This window comes from Heptranchias perlo, chromosome 7, assembly GCF_035084215.1.
Source record: "Heptranchias perlo isolate sHepPer1 chromosome 7, sHepPer1.hap1, whole genome shotgun sequence".
NCBI lineage: Eukaryota > Metazoa > Chordata > Chondrichthyes > Hexanchiformes > Hexanchidae > Heptranchias > Heptranchias perlo.
The window spans coordinates 11,688,208-11,710,350 of record NC_090331.1 but is presented as its reverse complement, the minus strand read 5'-3'; the positions used below and the strand labels follow the sequence as shown (position 1 = coordinate 11,710,350).

The 22,143-nt window shown below is 44.3% G+C and overlaps 1 protein-coding gene across 1 annotated transcript in view; it reads right to left on the bottom strand.

Annotated features, from left to right (window-relative positions):
* The window catches only part of hspbap1 (hspb associated protein 1), a 77,738-nt gene extending 65,032 nt beyond the window's left edge, over positions 1 to 12,706 (bottom strand). The window contains exons 1-2 of the mRNA XM_067987083.1: positions 12,624 to 12,706; positions 8,773 to 8,952 (exon numbers count right to left, since the gene is read on the bottom strand). Of these exons, the coding sequence (XP_067843184.1) occupies positions 8,773 to 8,952; positions 12,624 to 12,633 (190 nt within the window). The 5' untranslated portion in view covers positions 12,634 to 12,706. The remainder of the gene's footprint in view (positions 1 to 8,772; positions 8,953 to 12,623) is intronic.
* Between the last annotated feature and the right edge of the window lie 9,437 nt (positions 12,707 to 22,143).

Genomic DNA, 22,143 nt, shown 5'->3' with positions numbered 1-22,143 from the left:
ACCACCCTTTCAGGCAGTGCATTCCAGATCATAAGAACAACTGTGTAAAAACAATTCTCCTCATCTCCCTTCTGGTTCTTTTGCCAATTACCTTAAATCTATGTCCTCTGGTTACCGATCCTCCCGCCAGTGGAAATAGTTTCTCCTTATTTACTCTTATCAAAACCCCTCATAACATTGAACACATCTATTAAATCTCCCCTTAACCTTCGCTGCTCTATGGAGAACAATCCCAGTTTCTCTTACCTTTGCAATTTCCAGTTCTGATGCAGGGCCCATACCCAAAACATTAACCTAACAGATGCTGAAAAACCTGTTATGCATTTCCAATATTTTCAGTTTTTATTTCAGATTTTGAGCAACTGTTCCTTGTTATCGATTAGGAACTTTTTTGATGGGGAAAAACCCATGCAGTAGCCCAGCTGATGATTTACTAATCATAACTGACAAAACTGCTGATGGATTAGAACGATCTGAGAAGGGGAGGAGAGGGGAAAAAAACAAGGGACAAAGAGAAAACGAACACTTGAGCTCATTAGTACGAAGATACAGTGTCAGCTGTGGCTCAATGGTAGCATGGTAAATTTGGCACTCGCGCCTCTGAATCAGAAGGTTGTAGATTCAAATCCCACTCTAGAGGCTGGAGCACAAAATATAGGCTGACAGTCCAGTGCAGTGCTGAGAGAGCGCTGCACTGTTGGAGGTGCCGTCTTTCGGATGAGAGATTAAACCGAGGTCCTGTCTGCCCCCTCAGGTGGATGTAAACGATCCCATGTCACTATTTCAAAGAAGAGCAGGGGAGTTCTCCCCAGTGTCCTGGACAATATTTATCCCTCACCCAACACCACCAAAATATGGTCAATATCACATTGCTGCTCGTGGGACCTTGCTGAGTGCAAATTGGCTGCCACATTTCCTACATTACAACAATGACTACATTTCAAAAGTATTTAACAAAACAGATAGTAAGAGCTACAAAAAGGGAGTATGAAAAGAAACTTGCAAGGTTTATCAAAATCAACACAAAGAGTTTTTACAATTATATTAGGAAAAAGGGTGTCAAGAGCAATGTGGGCCCCTTAAAAACTGACAATGGTGATACTGTAAATGAAAATAAGGAAATGGCGGACATGTTAAATAATTACTTTGCGTCAGTATTTACAGTAAAGGAAGAGGATAAGCATGCCGAACACTCCAAGGAAACTAATCTTGAATCAGGGACAGGGACTCACCATAATTAACATTAGCAAATTAACAGTAATGAAGAAACTAAACAGTGACAAATCCCCAGGACAAGATAGTTTCCATCCCAGGGTTTTAAAGGAAGTAGGTGAGAACATTACACAGATGCCTGAACTATAATCTTCCAAAGTTCTCTCGATTCACGAACCGTTTCTTTAGATTGGAAAACTGCATGTCACTCTGCTATTTAAGAAAGGTGAGAGGGGGTAACTAGGGAGTAGTAGACCAGTTAGCCTAACATCTGTTGTCGGGAAATTACTAGAGTCTATAATTAAGGATAGTGACTGAATGCCTTGAAAATTTTCAGCTGATCAGAGAGAGCCAGTATGGATTTGTAAAGGGTAGGTCATGCCTGACGAACCTGATTGAATTTTTTTGAAGAGATGACTAAAGTAGTGGACAGGGGAATGTCTATGGATGTTGTTTATATGGACTGCCAGAAGGCATTCGATAAAGTGTCTCATAAGAGACTATTAGCTAAAGTTAAAGCTCATGGAATTGTGGGCAAATTATTGATCTGGTTAAGAAACTGGCTGAGTGGCAGGAGACAGAAAGTAGGAATAATGGGCGGGCACTTAAATTGGCAGGATGTGACTAGCGATGTCCCACAGGGATCTGCATTGGGGCCTCAACTATTCACTGTATTTATCAACGACTTAGATGACGGGATAGACAGCCACATATCCAAGTTTGCCGATGACACAAAGATAGGCAGCATTGTAAGCAGTGTAGATGGAAGGATCAAATTACAGAGCGATATTAATAGATTAAGTGAATGGGCAAAACTGTGGCAAATGGATTTCAATGTAGTCAAGTGTGAGGTCATCCACTTTGGACCTAAAAAGGATAGATCAGAGTACTTTCTAAATGGTGAAAAGCTCGAAACAGTGGAGGTCCGAAGAGACTTAGGGGTCCATGTACATAGATCATTAAAATGGCACAGACAGGTACAGAAAATAATCAAAAAGGCTAATGGGATGCTGGCCTTTATATCCAGAGGTCTAGAATACAAGGGGGTAGAAGTTATGCTACAACTATACAAAGCCCTAGTTAGACCATACCTGGAGTACTGTGTTCAGTTCTAGGCACCGCACCTTAGGAAGGATATATTTGCTTTGGAGGTAGTGCAGCGTAGATTTACTAGAATAATATCTGGACTCCAAGGGTTAAATCACAAGAGAGATTACACAAACTAGGGTTGTATTCCCTGGAATTTAGAAGATTAAGGGGTGATTTGATCGAAGTTTTCAAGATATTAAGGGGAACTGATAGGATAAATAGAGAGAAACTATTTCCGCTGGCTGGGGAGTCTAGGACTAGGGGACATAGTCTGAAAATTAGAGCCAGGACTTTCGGGAGTGAAGTTAGGAAACACTTCTACACGCAAAGGGTGGTAGAAATTTGGAACTCTCTTCTGCAAATGGCAGTTGATGCTAGCTCAATTGTTAATTTTAAGTCGGAAAATAATAGATTTTTGTTAACCAAAGATATTAAGAGGTATGGAGCTAAGGCGGGAATATGGAGTTAGGTCACAGATCAGCCATGATAGCATTGAATGGCGGAACAGGCTGGAGGGGCTAAATGGCCCACTCCTGTTCCTATGTTCCTAACTTTGGGACGTCCTGAGGTTGTGAAAAGCACTATATAAATGCAAGTCTTTTTTTTATAGTTAGCTCTAAGGAATGGAACATTTTCACTTTTGGCACCCCACATCAGCAGTTAGCACTCCTAGATCAATTAGAAGCAGAGTTAAACTCCCCCTGTCTTCTGCCCTAACAATGTGCCTTAATTGAAACCTCAAAGTGCACTTCCTACTGCACCGGTGTGATTTTTCTAACATGCATCTTTCTACTTAAAATATAACCATTTCTGCAGCCCCTCTATTGGAGATACCTAAATTAGTGCCAAATTTGCAGCAAGCTTTGGGCAACTTTGTGCTTAAACGACTGCTTTGAGTAACTTCAATACATTCAATATGCAGCCCGCACCGCCATCAGCAAGAGGAGATGGTCATGTCATCAAGTCTGGCCTGGGCTCAAATGTACATCTAAGAAGAAGTGCAATAACAGAATGCCAAACCATCAACAATCTTAGCTGTTTTAAGGAATTTGTCACTATGTTATTATTCCCATTGAGCATTACTTATTATACACGGTAGTTGAGTAAATGGGAAAATAGGCCCTGAAAATCCACAGGCCACAATCCTGGTAGTTATTGTCTTTTTCCAGTGAAACTCTTGGGGAAATTGGGGTCTTAATATCTAGGGAGTGAAGCAACATAATCTGTATTCACATTTCTCCTTCTACTTTTCTTGTCCTCCTTTTGGACAATTACACGGTTGATTCTTCTTCCGATCTGGCCTGAGATGGGGAAGAGCACCTCTGTCAGAAAGTGTACTTATATAAGAATCAATCCTAAATGGCCCAGTTACAACTCCACCACCCCACCCCCCTCCAACACTCCCAATCCAATATGAAGCATGAATGATCTCAGGTTACATTTATGCGCAATTTAGCAACTTTGCCTGAGCACTGGGGAAGCCAAAACACATTACACTAAATCTTCATTAGCACGCTCTCCAATATACCATAATCTCAGTTGCAACATTTTGTTTTTAAATGGCTATTGTGCTTCTAAAATACTTATTTTCTCTCCCTCTCTGCTCTAGTGAGCAAAAATCTATCTGTTTTACGCAGATAAGACCCACAAGGTCCCGAAGCCAGTTTGCAGCTGTCGGGCAGGTGGAACTTGCCAGGTTGGGTTCTCGTACAGTCCCTATAACTGATTGATTCTTCCCAGCCTGCTCCATCCCAAGATCTAGCTCTCCAACACCGGCACAACAACAACATGCATTTATATACCGCCTTTAATGCAGTGAAACGTCCCAAGGCGCTTCACAGGAGCATCATCAAACAAAATTTGACACCGAACTGCATAAGGGAGTATTAGGACAGGCTTGGTCAGAGGTAGGTTTTAAGCAGTGTCTTAAAGGAGGAGAGGTAGAAAGGCAGAGAGGTTTAGGGAGGGAATTCCAGAGCTTAAGATCTAGGGCAGCTGAAGGTACGGCCGACAATAGTGGAGAGATCTCGGAGGGTGGTAGGACTGGAGGAAGTTACAGAGGTTGGAGGGGGTTGGGGAGGAAAAGATGGAATAAAACTTCCATACCGAAAAGCACAGATAAAATAGCGTTTATGTTACACACAAATGAATTTTACACAGCATTTAATTATCTCTAGCTGTACTTATCCTTATAACTCTCAATCCCATTCTTAATTGGGTGTTCCACCAGCTATTCATTAAAGGTTGTTATCAACACAGTATCAGCTTCTTTGGATGGAAGTCTATTTCACATATTCTGTGGTCTTAAGTCATGCTTTAGGCTTGTTAATTTCATAGAATCGGCAAAAGGTGCAGTCTGAAGCTGGGACTTAAAACCGGAAGCCCTCTGACTACAAGTACCACTACTACAGCTGTTGAGTCGAGACACAATAAGCAGCTTAACTTCAATTAGTTTTACTAATATTTCACGTGGCAATAAGACCATGAATAGTCTCAGAAATGCAATTGTGGAAAGAATGGGAGACTACAACAACAACTTGCATTTATATAGCGCCTTTAACGTAGTAGAACGTCCCAAGGCACTTTACAGGAACGTTATCAAACAGGATTTGACACCAAGCCACATAAGGAGATATTAGGAGAGGTGACCAAAAGCTGGTCAAAAAGTTAGGTTTTAAGGAGCGTCTTAAAGCATAGAGAGGTAGAGAGACGGAGAGGTTAAGGGAAGGACTTACAGCACTTAGGGCCTAGGCAGCTGAAGGCATGGCCGCCAATGGTGGAGCGATTAAAATCGGGGATGCGCAAGAGGCAAGAATTGGAGGAGCGCTGAGATCTCAGAGGGTTGTAGGGCTGGAGGAGGTTACAGAGATAGGAAGCGACAAAGCCATCAACGGATTTGAAAACAAGGGTGAGCATTTTAAAATCAAGACGTTCCTGGGCCGGGAGCTAATGTTGGTCAGCGAGCACAGAGGCGATGGTTGAACAAGACTTGGTGCGAGTTAGGATACAAGCAGCAGGGTTTTGGATAGGTGGAAGGTGGGAGGCAGCCAGGAGAGCATTGGAATAGTTGTGTCTTGAGGTAACAAAGGCATAGATGAGGGTTGCAGCAGCAGATGAGCTGAGGCAGGGGTGGAGATGGGTGATGGTATTGAGGTGGAATTAGGCGATCTTGGTGACGGAGCGGGTATGTGGTCAGAAGCTCATCTCAGGGTTAAACAGGACGCCAAGGTTGCAAACGGTCTGGTCCAGCCTCAGACAGTGACCATGGAGAAGGATGGAGTTGGTGGCTAGGGAACGGAGTTTGCAGCAGGGACCAAAGACAATGGCTTTGGTCTTTCCAATAGTTTGCTGGAGGAAATGTTTGCTCATCGGACAAGCAGTGTGACAAATGAGAGATAGTGGAGAGACTAGGCTTCAAAATGAATTTACAAAGCACCCCATCCACCACCCTAAACATTCACTCCCTTTACTACCGGTGCACCATGGCTGCAGTGTGTACCATCCACAGGATGCACTGCAGCAACTCGCCAAGGCTTCTTCAACAGCAGCTCCCAAACCCGCGACCTCTACCACCTGGAAGGACAAGGGCAGCAGGCACATGGCAACACCACCACCTGCAAGTTCCCCTCCAAGTCACACACCATCCCGACTTTGAAATATATCGCTGTTCCTTCATCATCACTGGGTCAAAATCCTGGAACTCCCTACCTAACAGCACTGTGGGAGAACCTTCACCACACGGACTGCAGCGGTTCAAGAAGGCGGCTCACCACCACTTTCTCAAGGGCAATTAGGGATGGGCAATAAATTGCCAGCAACGCCCACATCCATGAACGAATAGAAAATAATCACCGTTGAGACGAACGGAGATATGGTAATATTACAAACATGAAAGCACACAAGATATAGGTATATCTATATATATATGAACAGTATGCTGTGGTAATATAAACAGCATTTCAATCTGGTGGAAACACATAATGAAGTATTTTAAAATTACTGGGACAGTAAGTTAATTTTCATAGGAGTGGGTGGAAATGGCTTCAGGTGCACCAATTGTAGAAAAAAACCTTACAACATTAAATCGAATTATGAAGTCAATTAAAATTCAGAAAAGGCATTTTTCCTTCCCATTTTCAAGGTGACCAATCAATTTTAGATCTACACAAAACAATACGGCAAGTACCAATCACAGTATCATAGTAAGGTACAGCACAGGAGAAGGCCATTCAGCCCATCATGCCTGTGCTGGCTCTTTGAAAGAGCTATCCAATTCGTCCCATTCCCCTGCTCTTTCCCCACAGCCCTGTAAATTTTTTCCTTCAAGTACTGATCCACTTCCCTTTTGAAAGTTAACATTGAATCTGCTTCCACCACCTTTCAGACAATGCATTCTAGATCATTGCAACTCACTGCGTAAAAAAAATGCTTCCTCATGTCACCTCTGGCTCTTTTGCTGATCACCTTAAATCTGTATCCTCTGGTTACCAACCCTTCTGCCACTGGAAACAGTTTCTCCTTATTTACTCTGTCAAAACCGTTCATGATTTTGAACACCTCTATCAAATCTCCCCTTAACCTTCTCTGCTTTAAGGAGAGAAACCCCAGCTTCTCCAGTCTTGAGGGATGTGAGTCATTGGAATTCTCTACCCCAGAGGGCTGTGGATGCTCAGTCGTTGAATATATTCAAGGCTGAGATCGATAGATTTTTGGAATCTACGGGAATCATGGGACATAGGGATCGGGCAGGAAAGTGGAGTTGAGGTTGAAGATCAGCCATGATCTTAATGAATGGCGGAGCAGGCTCGAGGGGCCGTATGGCCTATTCCTGCTCCTATTTCTTATGTCTCTCCACATAACTGAAGTCCCTCACCCCTGGCACCATTCTAGTAAATCTTTTCTGCACCCTCTCTAAGGCCTTGACATCCTTCCTAAAGTGTTCAATTCTGGGCACCACACAATACTCCAGCTGAGGCCTAATCAGTGTTTTATAAAGGTTTAGCATAACTCCCTTGCTTTTGTTCTCTACGCCTCTATTAATAAAGCCCAAGATTCCATTTCCTTCTCAAATGGTCCCGCCAACTTCAAAGATTTGTGTACATACACCCCCCAGGTCTCTGTGCTCCTGCACCCCCTTTAAAATTCATTCTTCCTACTAAAATGTATCACATCACACTTCTCTGCGTTAAATTTCATCTGTCATGTGTCTGCCCATTTCACCAGTCCGTCTATGTCCTCCTGAAGTCTGTTACTATCCTCCACATTGTTTACTACATTTCCGAGTTTCGTATCATCTGCAAACTTTGAAATTATACCCAAGTCCAAGTCATTAATATATATCAAAAAGAACAGTGGTCCTAATACTGACCCTTGGGGAACACCCTCCAATCTGAAAAACAACAGTTTTTGAACCAATTTTTGAAGCCAACTCCAAATCTGACAACAGCAGTCAATGTCAATTTAAGTAAAACCAAAATAAAAGGGTTTTTTTGGTAAAGATATGAAAATCTCGCTCCTACCTCACCCTTAGTTATTTTTCTCACCTACTTCATTGGGCTTGTGAAGACATGCATCAACTGTTGCCAAAACAGGAGCCACTGTCACAACGAACTAGCCACTAAACATGCGTTAGCACAGCTCATTGAAGAATCTCCATCACTTCTCCCCTCTCACCACATGTCTGAGATGTGGAACAGTGAGAAACCAAAGACCAGAGTGCAGGGCACTGCAAGGTTGAAAAGAGTAGAAGAGAACGCGAGTTAAATTGAAAAGTAGCAAATGGGAAGCAGTGCCAAGTGTGGGTTTTATAAGCCATGATTGTGCAACGAAGGAAGACTGAGGGAGGAAAGGAGTTCCATAGTTTTGAGATCCTGGAAAATAATGAATTAAGAGTAGGAGCCTTGATTTCAACACAGTGGGGATGTGCAGAGGTGGAAGAACATGAAGGATGGTGTGCTGCTTATAAGAAATAAGAGAAAAGTTCTGAGGAGCAATGTCCATACCAATAAAAGTGACAAAAAAGGTTGTAGGATAGAAGTGAATTCAGCAGTCGGGGAGACAATAGCCATGAACCCACATATCACCTGTATATGTGTGACACCACACATTGGTGCTTCAATGCACCGTAAAACTGTGGTATTTCTCTGTAATAAAGCATTAGTAAATTGTGTTAAATGCAAATTTTGACTTTAAAAAGTGTGAGATAAGCGTGTAACTTTAATTACACGCCTTTATGTTACTTAAGACCATAAGAGATAGGAGCAGGAGTAGGCCATTCGGCCCCTCAAGCCTGCTCTGCCATTCAATGAGATCATGGCTGATCTGATTTTTACCTCAACTCCACTTTCCCGTCTTTTCCCCATATCCATTGACTCCCTTGCTGATCAAAAATTTGTCTAACTCAGTTACTTTGTTATATAAAAAAGCCAAAGTGTGATCAGTAAATGAGACAGTTCAGCTGCAATCCCTTACCTTTATTCATCATCCTCTCACCAATCCTGAACTTTAATGGTTTTCCATTAATGAGATGTGAAAGATACGCCACATCCCACTTCAGTGCTGGCCAATCAGAAACCATGTTAAGAAACACTGCAGGCTGCTGCAATGATGCCACGATAGCCCTGACCTCCCCAGGGTTAAACGGCTTAGTATCTAACAAAAGGAAAATACATAAAAATGACAGATTACTGTACCGCATTTAATCGGATCATCATAATTTATCAAAAGAAGAAGTGCCCTTACTGAAAACGTCCCCTCGCAAAATGTTAGCGTGTTTCTCTCTCACGTGATTACCAGGATCACCAAGCTTTTTCTAACCTCGTGCTGTAAACTTTAGTCGGTGCAAACCACCACCAGACTGACTCAATGCAAGGTGTATCTAAAATCACAAAAACAAGAACTCAGGCTTTGAGCAACAACCATCAATGATTTGCTGTCCATTTAAACTATCCGGCAATTTATTTCCCCCCCCCCTCTGTGTGCTCATCAAAAGGATGCTACTACTAAAGATTCGAACACTTTTGAGGTACAGATCTAATAGAATGACGAAAAAGGTTTGAGGGGCTGAATGGCCTACTCCTGTTCCTATTAATCCTATGACTTAGAAGTATATACTACTTGTTCTCCCATGGTGTTGCAAACTGGAGTCAAGACCAAGTGCAGTACTCAGTTCAAGCAGGGTTAAAGTCGAGGGGGATAATTGGATTGAGGTGGGGTAGGGTAGGAAGCAGAAGGAAGGGAGGAGGGATCAAATCATCCAATTACTCCAGGATTATCCTGGAGGCTAAGAAGTATCTTTCTGACAACTAACCACATCCTCCGCTTCCTTCAATGGCAACTGAGGAACTCGTTGATTTTCTTTGCGGTCCAAGCTCATCTTCATCAGCCTCCCCAACCTTCATTTCCTTTGCTACAATTCCTCCATAACACCGACATCTTGCATCTTTGGCACCAATCCTCCTCAATCCAACTCTTGACCGCAAAACCACCTTTCTTTGATCCTATGGTCGCAAGCATCATCAATGGCTCCCTCTCTAAGTTCAGTTCCCCCATCCATTCCAAGTTGCATCATGATCCCTTCCTCAAAAGGGTCATCCTTCACTCTTTTGTCCTCTCCAACTACTGCCCCGCTCTACCCTTCCTCTCTGAGGTCTTCATTGTTGCCACCAAGTGTTCACCTCTCCCACTACTCCTTGTATGAATCCCTTCAGTTCACTTTCTCCCCTGCCTACAGTACCATAGAATCATAGAATCATAGAAGTTACAACATGGAAACAGGCCCTTCGGCCCAACATGTCCATGTCGCCCAGTTTATACCACTAAGCTAGTCCCAATTGCCTGCACTTGGCCCATATCCCTCGATACCCATCTTCCCCATGTAACTGTCCAAATGCTTTTTAAAAGACAAAATTGTACCCGCCTCTACTACTGCCTCTGGCAGCTCGTTCCAGACACTCACCACCCTTTGAGTGAAAAAATTGCCCCTCTGGATCCTTTTGTATCTCTCCCCTCTCACCTTAAATCTGTGCCCCCTCGTTATAGACTCCCCTACCTTTGGGAAAAGATTTTGACTATCGACCTTATCTATGCCCCTCATTATTTTATAGACTTCTATAAGATCACCCCTTAACCTCCTACTCTCCAGGGAATAAAGTCCCAGTCTGTCTAACCTCTCCCTGTAAGTCAAACCATCAAGTCCCGGTAGCATCCTAGTAAATCTTTTCTGCACTCTTTCTAGTTTAATAATATCCTTTCTATAATAGGGTGACCAGAACTGTACACAGTACTCCAAGTGTGGCCTCACCAATGCCCTGTACAACTTCAACAAGACTACCAAGACTACCAAGGCTACCCTAATCAAAGTTACCAATCAGGACTGGACAGTTGCCAATGTAACATCTCTGCTCCAGAAGGAAGAAAGGGATAAACCAGGTAATTGTACAACAGGCAGTCTAAAACTAGCTGTGAGTAAAGTTTCTTGAGACCATAACACGAAGATACAATTAATACTCACTTAGAATGGCATAGGTTAATTAAGATTCTGCCAGCACAGATTTGTAAATGGCAAGCTATCCTATCAGTTTAATAGTTTTTTGAAAAAGTAAGAGAGTAACAATAAGGTGCCACAAAGGAGACTTGTTGACAAGGTTGTCTTGCAGTATATCAAAGAGAATATGGATAGGAGATTGGCTAAAGGGCAGAAAACAGTTGTAACTAATGGATATAAACAAAAGCTCAAAATCTGATACAGAAATAGAAAATGCTGGCAATAGACAGGCTGGTCAGCATCTGTGGCACGAACAGACAAGTTAACATTTCAGGTGTCGCCGCTTCGTCAGAACAATTCTGATAAAGGGTCTACACCAAAAAATCTAACTCATCTCTTCTCACCGCAAATGCTGACTGACCTACAGCACTTTTCCAGCGCTTTCTGCTTTTATGTTAGCGGTTAATGGATGATTTTTGGACTAGTAGGATATAAAGACAAATGTCCCCAAGAGCCAGTGTTGGGACCATTGTTCTTCTCAATATATAAAAGTGATGTAGACTCTTATGGGGCACAATATCAAAATTTGTTGACGACACAAAAACGTAAGTGATTTCAGCAGGACGTGAGATGAAATTTAATTAAGAGAAATGTGAGGTGACATATTTTGGAAGGAAGAATAGGTAAGATACACTGAAGGAGTCAAAGAGCAGACTTCCTTTGCCTTCGCTGGCCTACACTGGCTACTAGCCCCTGATGCATGAAGTTTCAAATTCCTCTACAGCTTCATTCCCTCCTCCCACAAATACTTCTGAAAACTCCTCCAGCTTTAGATCCCATCCCGTGACTTTGGTTCTGCAACTCTGACCATCTGTAAAACATTGGAACATAGGAACAGGAGTAGGCCATTCAGCCCCTCGTGCCTGCTCCGCCATTTGATAAGATCATGGCTGATCTGTGATCTAACTCCATATCCCCGCCTTTGGCCCATATCCCTTAATACCTTTGATTGTCAAAAAGCTATCTATCTCAGATTTAAATTTAGCAATCGAGCTGTGCATCCAGTCCCCGTCATTCACCAATGGTGCCAGTCTTCAGCCACCTCAGCCCCACCGTTTAGAACTCCCTCATACACCCTCCGGAGCTCACCATCTTTTCAACCAAGCATTCGGTCACCCATCCTAATCTCTCCCCAAAGGACTCAGCATCCATGCCCCTATCTATTCCTATTCATGCAAAAAAAAATCATAAAGAAAGCATTTAAAGATGTTGCTATAAATAGCAAGCGGTAGAAATCTTCCCCCAATGTCTTGCAAATGAGAAGTTCAGGGTTGGATCAGCTGCCTAATAATCTCACTTGAGGTTGAAGCTGAACAATTCTGTTAGTCCTGGAAAGAGTACAAGAGAGTGAGTGAGTATGAGAGAGTGAGTGAGTATGAGAGAGTGTGAAAGTGAGTGAGTGAGTGTGAAAGTGAGTGAGTGAGTGTGAAAGTGAGTGAGTGAGTGTGAAAGAAAGTGAGTGTGAAAGAAAGTGAGTGAGTGTGAAAGAAAGAAAGTGAGAGTGAGTGTGAAAGAAAGAGAGTGTGAGTGTGTGAGTGAGTGTGAAGGAGTGTGAGTGGCAGCAGCTCCAATACACTCTCAGGCACTGAACCTACACAACGCACTCCGGGCAGAAGGCCCCTGCACTCGGGGGACGGAGATCAGCAGCGCACCAGTGCCCGGTAACCACCAACACGGCCCACGGCCGCCGCCCCCGTACAACACTTTTTCATTCCTATACGAATATCCGGCCAGTCACAGCCGGGGCGGGGGCGGGGGCGGGGGCGGGGGGGCTAACCTTGGCTCATATTCACCACCCTTCCTTCCGCCTCTCGTGTCCGAATTTCAAATCCCTTCTCGCCGGCCGGGTAGACGGCGCGTCGCCGTAAGTCAACGCGCGCATGCGCCTTTCTGTCAGAGGCGCAGCTCGGTCTGCGCATGCCCGTACTTGTGCCATGACGTAACGAGCAGGGCGAAAAGCGCGGGTCTTGCGCATGCGCGCTATTTGCTCACCTGGAGGGTGGAGAGCCTGGGAGGCAGTGGTGGGATGATGAGTGACATTTGTGAGGAGTAAGAGTGAAAACCCACTTAAACAGAAGGAGTTGTTCTTATATTTTTTTTTTAAAAGTCATGTTTGAACCAAAATGCAGCTGCATTTGAGGAAGGTAGGAATTGCTGGATGGAGAAAGACCAAAGTCCATCCAGTTCCCCTTCCACCATCCTGGTGAGTCCCAAGATGCAACGATAATGGAATTGTTAACTAATCGTAGCAAACAATCTCTGTCAATTTTCCAACATATGCATCTACGCAGGGGTGCATAAGCTTCCAGTCTTTCGAGACCAATTGGCTATGTACAACAACAACTTGCATTTATCAAGCACCTTCAGCGTAGCAAAACCATAAAACCTCAAGGGTAGCACATTGTTATCACCGCTCATTTTTGGATTGTTGGGGGTTAAAGCTTGTAAAATGACCTTAACGCCCCAATGATGCCCAAAAATTATTGCCTTACACCACCCTCTGCTTCAATACCGTCCCAAACACGTTCCACCAAAATTATCTTCCTTAAGCCAACAAGTCTGCTGTACTGCCCACCCCAGAGCTTATCCCACTGACCTATAAATGAAAGCAGGTAGGCATAGCTTAGGTTTCCACGTAATTTCCATCCCAACTGCAAGCTACTATGAGTGATGGTATGAAAGAAAGACTTGTATTTATATAGCGCCTTTCACGACCTCGCCATCCCAAAGCGCTTTGCAGCCAATGAAGTGCTTTTGAAGTGCAGTCACTGTTGTAATGCATGAACAGCACAGTGGTATCCCCGAGGTAGATATTGCATTGGGAAGGCCAATTTTGAATTCCTGACTGAAGCTTTAGCAAAAACTTGTTCTGACGAAAGGTCATCGACCTGAAACATAAACTCTGTTTCTCTCTCCACAGTTGCTGCCTGACCTGCTGAGTGATATCAGCATTTTCTGTTTTTATTTAATTCCCAAAGGCTTTTGTACCTTGCTTTCATAATACAGAAGCTGCATTATTACATTTCATCATCCCAAGGCCATTAAGTTGCAAACATTTGCAGAAATGAACTCTGAAGTCTATGCAGTCAAGCAATATTTACTTTCCACAATAAAAGCTACCAATAATTTCTTACATTTAACTGCAATTATTTCTTGCCACCACGTCCGCCCTTTATGTGAGCTACCTTACTTACTCCAGCTCCTAATCTACTTCAATGAGGTGTTCCCTGATGATAAGAGTTTGAGAGGTTGGGAAGATTCCTCCGGACTCTTCAAGGACTGAGGTGACTTATCTCAGTGAAGCTCCTGTCATTGAGCACCCGTTTCTGCTTGCCATTCTCTTGCATTGTCAAGGGGTGCCAGATTTTTTTTTCGTTCATGGGATGTGGGCATCGCTGGCGAGGCCAGTATTTATTGCCCATCCCTAATTGCCCTTGAGAAGGTGGTGGTGAGCCGCCTTCTTGAACCACTGCAGTCCATTTGGTGAAGGTTCTCCCACAGTGCAGTTAGGTAGGGAGTTCCAGGATTTTGACCCAGTGACGATGAAGGAACGGCGATATATTTCCAAGTCGGGATGGTATGTGACTAGGAGGGGAATGTGCAGGTGGTGTTGTTCCCATGTGCCTGCTGTCCTTGTCCTTCTAGGTGGTAGAGGTCGCGGGTTTGGGAGGTGCTGTCGAAGAAGCCTTGGCAAGTTGCTGCAGTGCATCCTGTGGATGGAACACACTGCAGCCACGGTGCGCCGGTAGTGAAGGGAGTGAATGTTTAGGGTGGTGGATGGGGTGCCAATCAAGCAGGCTGCTTTGTCCTGGATGGTGTCGAGCTTCTTGAGTGTTGTTGGAGCTGCACTCATCCAGGCAAGTGGAGAGTATTCCATCACACTCCTGACTTGTGCCTTGTTGATGGCGGAAAGGCTTTGGAGAGTCAGGAGGTGAGTCACTCACCGCAGAATACCCAGCCTCTGACCTGCTCTTGTTGCCACATTATTTATGTGGCTGGTCCAGTTAAGTTTCTGGTCAATGGTGACCCCCAGGATGTTGATGGTGGGGGATTCGGCGATGGTAATGCTGTTGATTGTCAAGGGGAGGTGGTTAGACTCTCTCTTGTTGGAGATGGTCATTGCCTGGCACTTGTCTGGCGTGAATGTTACTTGCCACTTATGAGCCCAAGCCTGGATGTTGTCCAGGTCTTGCTGCATGCGGGCACGGACTGCTTCATTATCCGAGGGGTTACGAATGGAACTGAACATTGTGCAATCATCAGCGAACATCCCCATTTCTGACCTTATGACGGAGGGAAGGTCATTGATGAAGCAGCTGAAGATAGTTGGGCCTAGGACACTGCCCTGAGGAACACCAGCAGCAATGTCCTGGGGCTGAGATGATTGGCCTCCAACAACCACTGTGCTTTCTTTGTGCTAGGTATGACCCCAGCCACTGGAGAATTTTTCCCCTGATTCCCATGAATCAATTTTACTAGGGCTCCTTGGTGCCACACTCGGTCAAATGCTGCCTTGATGTCAAGGGCAGTCACTCTAACCTCACCTTTGGAATTCAGCTCTTTTGTCCATGTTTGGACCAAGGCTGTAATGAGGTCTGGAGCCGAGTGATCCTGGCGGAACCCAAACTGAGCATCGGTGAGCAGGTTATTGGTAAGTAAGTGTCACTTGATAGCACTGTCGACGACACCTTCCATCACTTTGCTGACCATTGAGAGTAGACTGATAGGGCGGTAATTGGCCGGATTGGATTTGTCCTGCTTTTTGCGGACAGGACATACCTGGGCAATTTTCCACATTGTCGGGTAGATGCCAGTGTTGTAGCTGTACTGGAACAGTTTGGCTAGAGGTGCGGCTAGTTCTGGAGCACAGGTCTTCAGCACTACAGCCGGGATGTTGTCGGGGCCCATAGCTTTTGCTGTATCTAGTGCACTCAACTGTTTCATGATATCACGTGGAGTGAATCGAATTGGCTGAAGACTGACTTTTGTGATGGTGAGGATATCGGGAGGAGGCCGAGATGGATCATCCACTCGGCACTTCTGGCTGAAGATGGTTGCAAACGCTTCTGCCTTGTCTTTTGCACTCACGTGCTGGACTCCGTCATCATTGAGGATGGGGATGTTTCCAGAGCCTCCTTCTCCCGTTAGTTATTTAACTGTCCACCACCATTCACGACTGGATGTGGCAGGACTGCAGAGTTTTGATCTGATCCGTTGGTTGTGGAATCACTTAGCTTTGTATTTAGCATGTTGCTTCTGCTGTTTAGTATGCATGTAGTCCTGTGTTGTAGCTTCACCAGGTTGGCACCTCATTTTTAGGTACATTCCTCATTGAACCTGGGTTGATCCCCTGGCTTGTTGGTAATGGTAGAGTGAGGAATATGCCGGGCCATGAGGTTACAGATTGTGCTGGAATACAATTCTGCTGCTGCTGATGGCCCACAATGCCTCATAGATGCCCAATTTTGAGCTGCTAGATCTGTTCTGAATCTATCCCATTGAGCACGGTGCTAGTGCCACACAACACGTTGGGTGGTGTTCTCAGTGCAAAGACAGGACTTCGCCTCTACAAGGACTGTGTGGTGGTCACTCCTACCAATGTCGTCATGATCTGAAGCCCCCTCAGCTGCTGGCATTGGAGGAAGCCTTAATGAAGTAGGTGCATTGTCATTATCATCAGAACAACAACTTCTGTGACCCCCTCCTTGCAGCCCACTGGTGCAGGGCACAGGATCACAGGTACTACTGGTTGGTGTCTTTACAGACTGGTCCCAATCACGTCTTGGAAGCCCTGTGAAAGTGTTGTGTTCAGGTTGACCATCAAGGCATCTCATGGAGCAATGTTAGCTGCCATTCCAGAAGCCACTAGTGCCCTAGAACCTCCTCCTGGCACCTTGTTGCTGAGGAAATCTCCTGGATCGTCACCCTCTCCAGGGTATTCTACAGCTTGAGCGAAATGTACCTGCGAAGTGTTGCAGATGCAAGCGATGGACACCTCGCACTTTATCATCTCAACCACATGTATAGAAACCATCTCCACTGCCTGCATGAGAACTTTGCTTCTGCACCATTCTTCCTTTGAATACTGGGCCCCTGAAATTTTGGTCCATAGGCTCCTCAGCCAAGGGTGTTTGTTTCTTCCCCCCTCTGTGGAGGAGATGGCACTCGCAGGGGTCAGCCGTGGCTCGGTGAGTAGCACTCTTGCCTCTCAGTGAAAAGGTTGTGGGTTCATGTCCCACTCCAGAGACTTGAGCACATAATCCAGGCTGACACTTTGCAGTACGGAGGGACCCATTGTGGCAGGAAATGTGAATTTACACAGTGGTTTGGAGTTATTTTTTTATTATTCGTTCATGGGATGTGGGCGTCACAGGTGAGACCGGCATTTATTGCCCATCCCTAATTGCCCTTGAGAAGGTGGTGGTGAGCCGCCTTCTTGAACCGCTGCAGTCCGTGTGGTGACGGTTCTCCCACAGTGCTGTTAGGAAGGGAGTTCCAGGATTTTGACCCAGCGACGATGAAGGAACGGCGATATATTTCCAAGTCGGGATGGTGTGTGACTTGGAGGGGAACGTGCAGGTGGTGTTGTTCCCATGTGCCTGCTGCTCTTGTCCTTCTAGGTGGTAGAGGTCGCGGGTTTGGGAGGTGCTGTCGAAGAAGCCTTGGCGAGTTGCTGCAGTGCATCCTGTGGATGGTACACATGATGCATTATTGTTTCTAGAAATTCCTTGTGAATAGGTCACTTTTCCTATCACCCATGCAATGAGACCAAGGGGGCATGAGAGGTGAGGAGGTGTGTCATGCCTCTTATCGTTCACATAGGACGTGCCTTCACTTTCCTTAGCCAACCTTGTGAGCTCATTAATCCTTTTCTCTGTGCTGCATGGTAGTTAGTGAGGCAGCACTCACTAACTACCATGCAGCACTCACTAACTATGCCACCTCCCTCCATAAGTTCTGGACCACCCTTTATGGAGATTCCTGCTCAGTCCCAGGGACACCTTCTCCCCTGGACCTTATTTCTGCATCAGTAAATCTGGCAGCACTTCCTGCTGCTGACCCCACCCACTGAGGCTGCTGCTCCCTCACTCATTGCTGCATTGTTCTGCTAGTCCTTGCCAAAAAAACATGTGCCCCTTTCATCAGCTGCAGCATTTTAAAAGCTTCAGCACCACTGAATTTCTCCTCTCCCAGCAGCAGTAAACCAATAGGCAGCAGTTTTACTACATAACCAATACAGGGAAGAAATAAGACACTAATCTCGATAATATGAAAACACTGCGGCCTGGAATTCCCTGTGTAGTTGCGCCCAAATATCCATTTTCCTCGTGGTTAATTGCAATTTTTTGAGCTTTTTTAAAATTTATCCTCATTGAGACCTGCACTGTATTTTCTTTTTCTTTGAATGGATATTTAAGGCATCAGTATAAGCCATGTTAAAAATCGAAAAGCTTCCCCGATTGCAGGTTCTGAAACATGCCGCACCTGATGTGCATGAATAATGATTAAATGAGTAGAAAGTTAAATTTTCAGACTTAAAGAAGAAATATATGGGGTGAGTTCAGCGCTTCCTTGGGCCCTGATTCTTTACACAGATTTCCGCTCATGTTACATTCGGGTGTATCCTAGTTAGATTTGCGGGAAATTTGAGCATAACTTGATATCAGCAGAACGGGCACATTCTCGGGCCTAACTTCCGGGTTGCACCCATGGAGGAAATTCCAGGCCTGTACATTAAAACCATGCATCTAGTAGTTTAAAACCAAGGCTAAAAATAACTTACCTGAGGAGAAGACAAATCACTGAGAAAAAAAAAACAAGATGGCAGCAGAGCTGGAAGAGAAAGTCCAGAAATGTTCTCCACAGTAATGTAAACATGCTACAATTATTGTAACAAGCTTACATAGGCAAAACCCACTATAATTGTAGATATAGAAATTTATAATGGGAACTGCACAGACAGGAAGTGTGCACAAACATAATATTTTAACTATATTGTGTGCTCATTCGTATGGATAATATTTAGCATATAAATTTTTTTATACTAATTGTTTTCACTTTCCTCCATGAGCAGTGCCACTGGGGATCTGCTAGTACTAAAATAAGCTTCATATTTTTACTCAGTTAGCATTTCCCATGGACTTATATGGGAAATGCAAACTGTTTTGGATGTCTCCCCACTAAAATAATCATTAAAAAGATACCAAGTGGATACAAGGATTTTTATTCTAAAAGTACAAATACAGAATAGAACCAGTATGGAAACATATGGAAAAAAACTGAAAACTTTCCAGAAGGCTATGACCAGGATAAGTATGTCCAAACAATGCAATCATATTTTGCAGCAATAAAAATCACAGATGCAGCTAAGAAACATTTCCGTGGGACTTAAATTTAAGGTTTAATGAGAAATTTAGCGTCCCCCCCAATCAAGTTGTTTATTGAACTGTCCAACCTGATGAACAAACATTTCAATCCAAAACTTCTGGTTATTACTGAACATTTCAAATTCCACCAGAGAATACAGGAGGAGGATGAGTTTCTTAAGTAGTTTTTGGCTGAACTGAGCAGACTGACTGCAAACTGTCAACTTGGTACATTGAAAGATAGAAAGAACTTGCATTCACAGAGTGGAGATCAGCTGCGGGAAACCACGACAGTCTGCTGCAGCGTAGTGTGACCAGACAGCTCGGCGCTAGCTGAACAACTTGTAAAAAAAAATGTTCTTATAGCACTGTATAGTGCACTGGGTGATCAATCACATCGGCTTCTAGCCCTTTAACTTTTAAATATTCCCTCCATAGGTGTGCATAGGAACAGGAGTAGGCCATACAGCCCCTCCAGCCTGTTCCGCCTTTCAATGTGATCATGGCTGATCTGTTCCTCGACCCCATTTACTCGCCTTGGCTCCATATCCCTTGATACCCTTACCCAACAAAATCTATCAATTTCAGTCTTGAAATTTTCAATTGACCCCCAGCATCCACAGCCTTTTTTTTGGGGGGTGGGGGGGGGGGGAAAAGAGTTCCACATTTCCACTGTCCTTCCTGTGAAGAATTGCTTCCTGATTTCACTCCTGAATGGTCTAGCTCTAATTTTAAGATTGTGCCCCCTTGTGCAGGATCCCCATCAGAGGAAGTAGTTTCTCGCTATCTGCTCCATCAAATCTCTATCATTTTAAACACCGCTATTACATCACCCATCAACCTTCTAATCTCAAAGGAATACAAGCCAGGGTGATGCAACCTATCCTCCTAATGTAACCCTTTAAGCCCTGGTATTATTTCAATTAATTTGCTCCTACCTTCCTCTCTCCTTTTTGTAAAATGGCCCCCTCGTGTGTAATATTCCCTTGAGTCAGACACATGACATATTACCTCAATAAGTTTGCTGGGTAAGCAATCTGTGTCGCGTACCGCCTGCAACGTGGCTGCAGTAAACATCAGACTCCAGACCTCAGGCCACCCCTGGGCAACACCACAGGAGATCTGCTAGTAGCTCCATAAATGAACCAATAACTGAAATAAAAACAGCAACTCGGTCAGCATCTCGAAGCAAAAAGGTGGGCTAATCTGAACATAGGATCATAGGAATAGACCATTCAGCCCCTCGAGGCTATTCCGCCATAGAATTAGATCATGGCTGACCTGTACTTCAACTCCATTTACCCGCCTTGGTTCCATATCCCTTAACACCCTCGCCTAACAAAAATCTATCAATCTCAGTTTTGAAATTTTCAATTGACCCCCAGCCTCAACAGCTTTTAGAGGGAGAAAGTTCCAGATTTCCAATACCAGTGGTACCAATCATCAGATTTTTCTCTCTCGATGCTAGCTGACCATTGTACATTTCCAGTGTTTTCTGTCTTTAATTTCAGATTTCCAGCATTTCTCTTTTGCCATCTCATCAATGAGCGGATTATTTCCTCAAAGCAAACATCAACCTTTGCCAAAGGCAGGTGTTACTCTCTTGGCATCCATTGTACAGCGCTAGTGAAGATTGCAGCTGCTGCGAAATTGTAGAGCGATACGTAGAAAGATTGTAATAGGGCCTGCGATTTAGTTTCTCAACCACAAAAGAATTCCCTAACTTATGTAGCATTTTACCACATCAAAATGTTTGAAAGCTATTGGCACAATGAGTCACTTTGAAGTGCAGTCATTCTGTGCCAGCAACATCCCACAAGCTAATAATGAGACGAGTGATCAGTTAATCTGTTTTTGTGGTATTGTTTGAGGGAGGAATGTTGGTGAGAATCCTGGAAGAGTTCCCTGCTCTTCAAACAGAATCCTTAACATCCATCTGAACCATCCAAACAGATCCCTCAGTTTTAATGCACGTTTAGATTCTGGTATGGGCTCAACCCCCACCCCCCAAACCTTCTGATCCAGAGGTTACTAACTGACCCTAGAAGGGTTTTGACAAAAGTTTAAAAAGCAGCACCAGACAGAAGTAAAATTTAAAAGGGCAACAACTGGGAGAAGTCGAGTGAAATAAAACAAAACCACGACAGTGAGAGTTATCATAAACATCGCACAGTTGAGCCTAAACCTGCCCTCACCCAACATGCATGCAGATGCACTTTCCAGCAGGGACCACTGAATTGCAATCAAGCGCAGCAACCAATTAGTTCACCACAGATCAGAGACAGGTGACCAAAAGCTTGGTCAAAGAGTTAGGTTTTAAGGAGCAACTTAAAAAGGAGAGGGGGGGGGGTTTAAGGGAGGGAATGAGAGTCTGTGTTCTGCTAACTTTCCATCGGATCATCTCCCACCATTTCTGTCACCCGCAGTGTGATCCTACAACTAAGCACATCATTGCCTCCCCTCTCAGCTTTCCAAAGGGACCGATCCCTCTGCAACACATTTGCTCACTCTTGGATTCCTCTAGCCCGTGGAGAAGCAGCCAAGACACTTCCCCTATGCAACTACAGCAGATGCAGTGCCCAACCATTTGCTTGTTTCTTCCCACATTGTCTGGGACCCCAGACAGTCTCTCCATGTGCAATGCCAACTTACACATATTTATTCTAATCCAGTACACTATAATTACCCTGCCATTTTCTCTGTATTGGGAGACAGATTGGGTAACCACTTTGACAACACATCTCTGCTTATCAGCAGCTATGATCTTGATCCTTGTCCTTTGTCAACACCTTCCCTACATGAACTCACTACAATTTAAACACCTACAAGGCTGCTTTCACCTCCCATAACTTCCCTGCAGTCTTTGGACATCACAGCTAACACACAAGCATTGTGACTTATAATAAACTGGATGATCAGGTGGTGACAGTT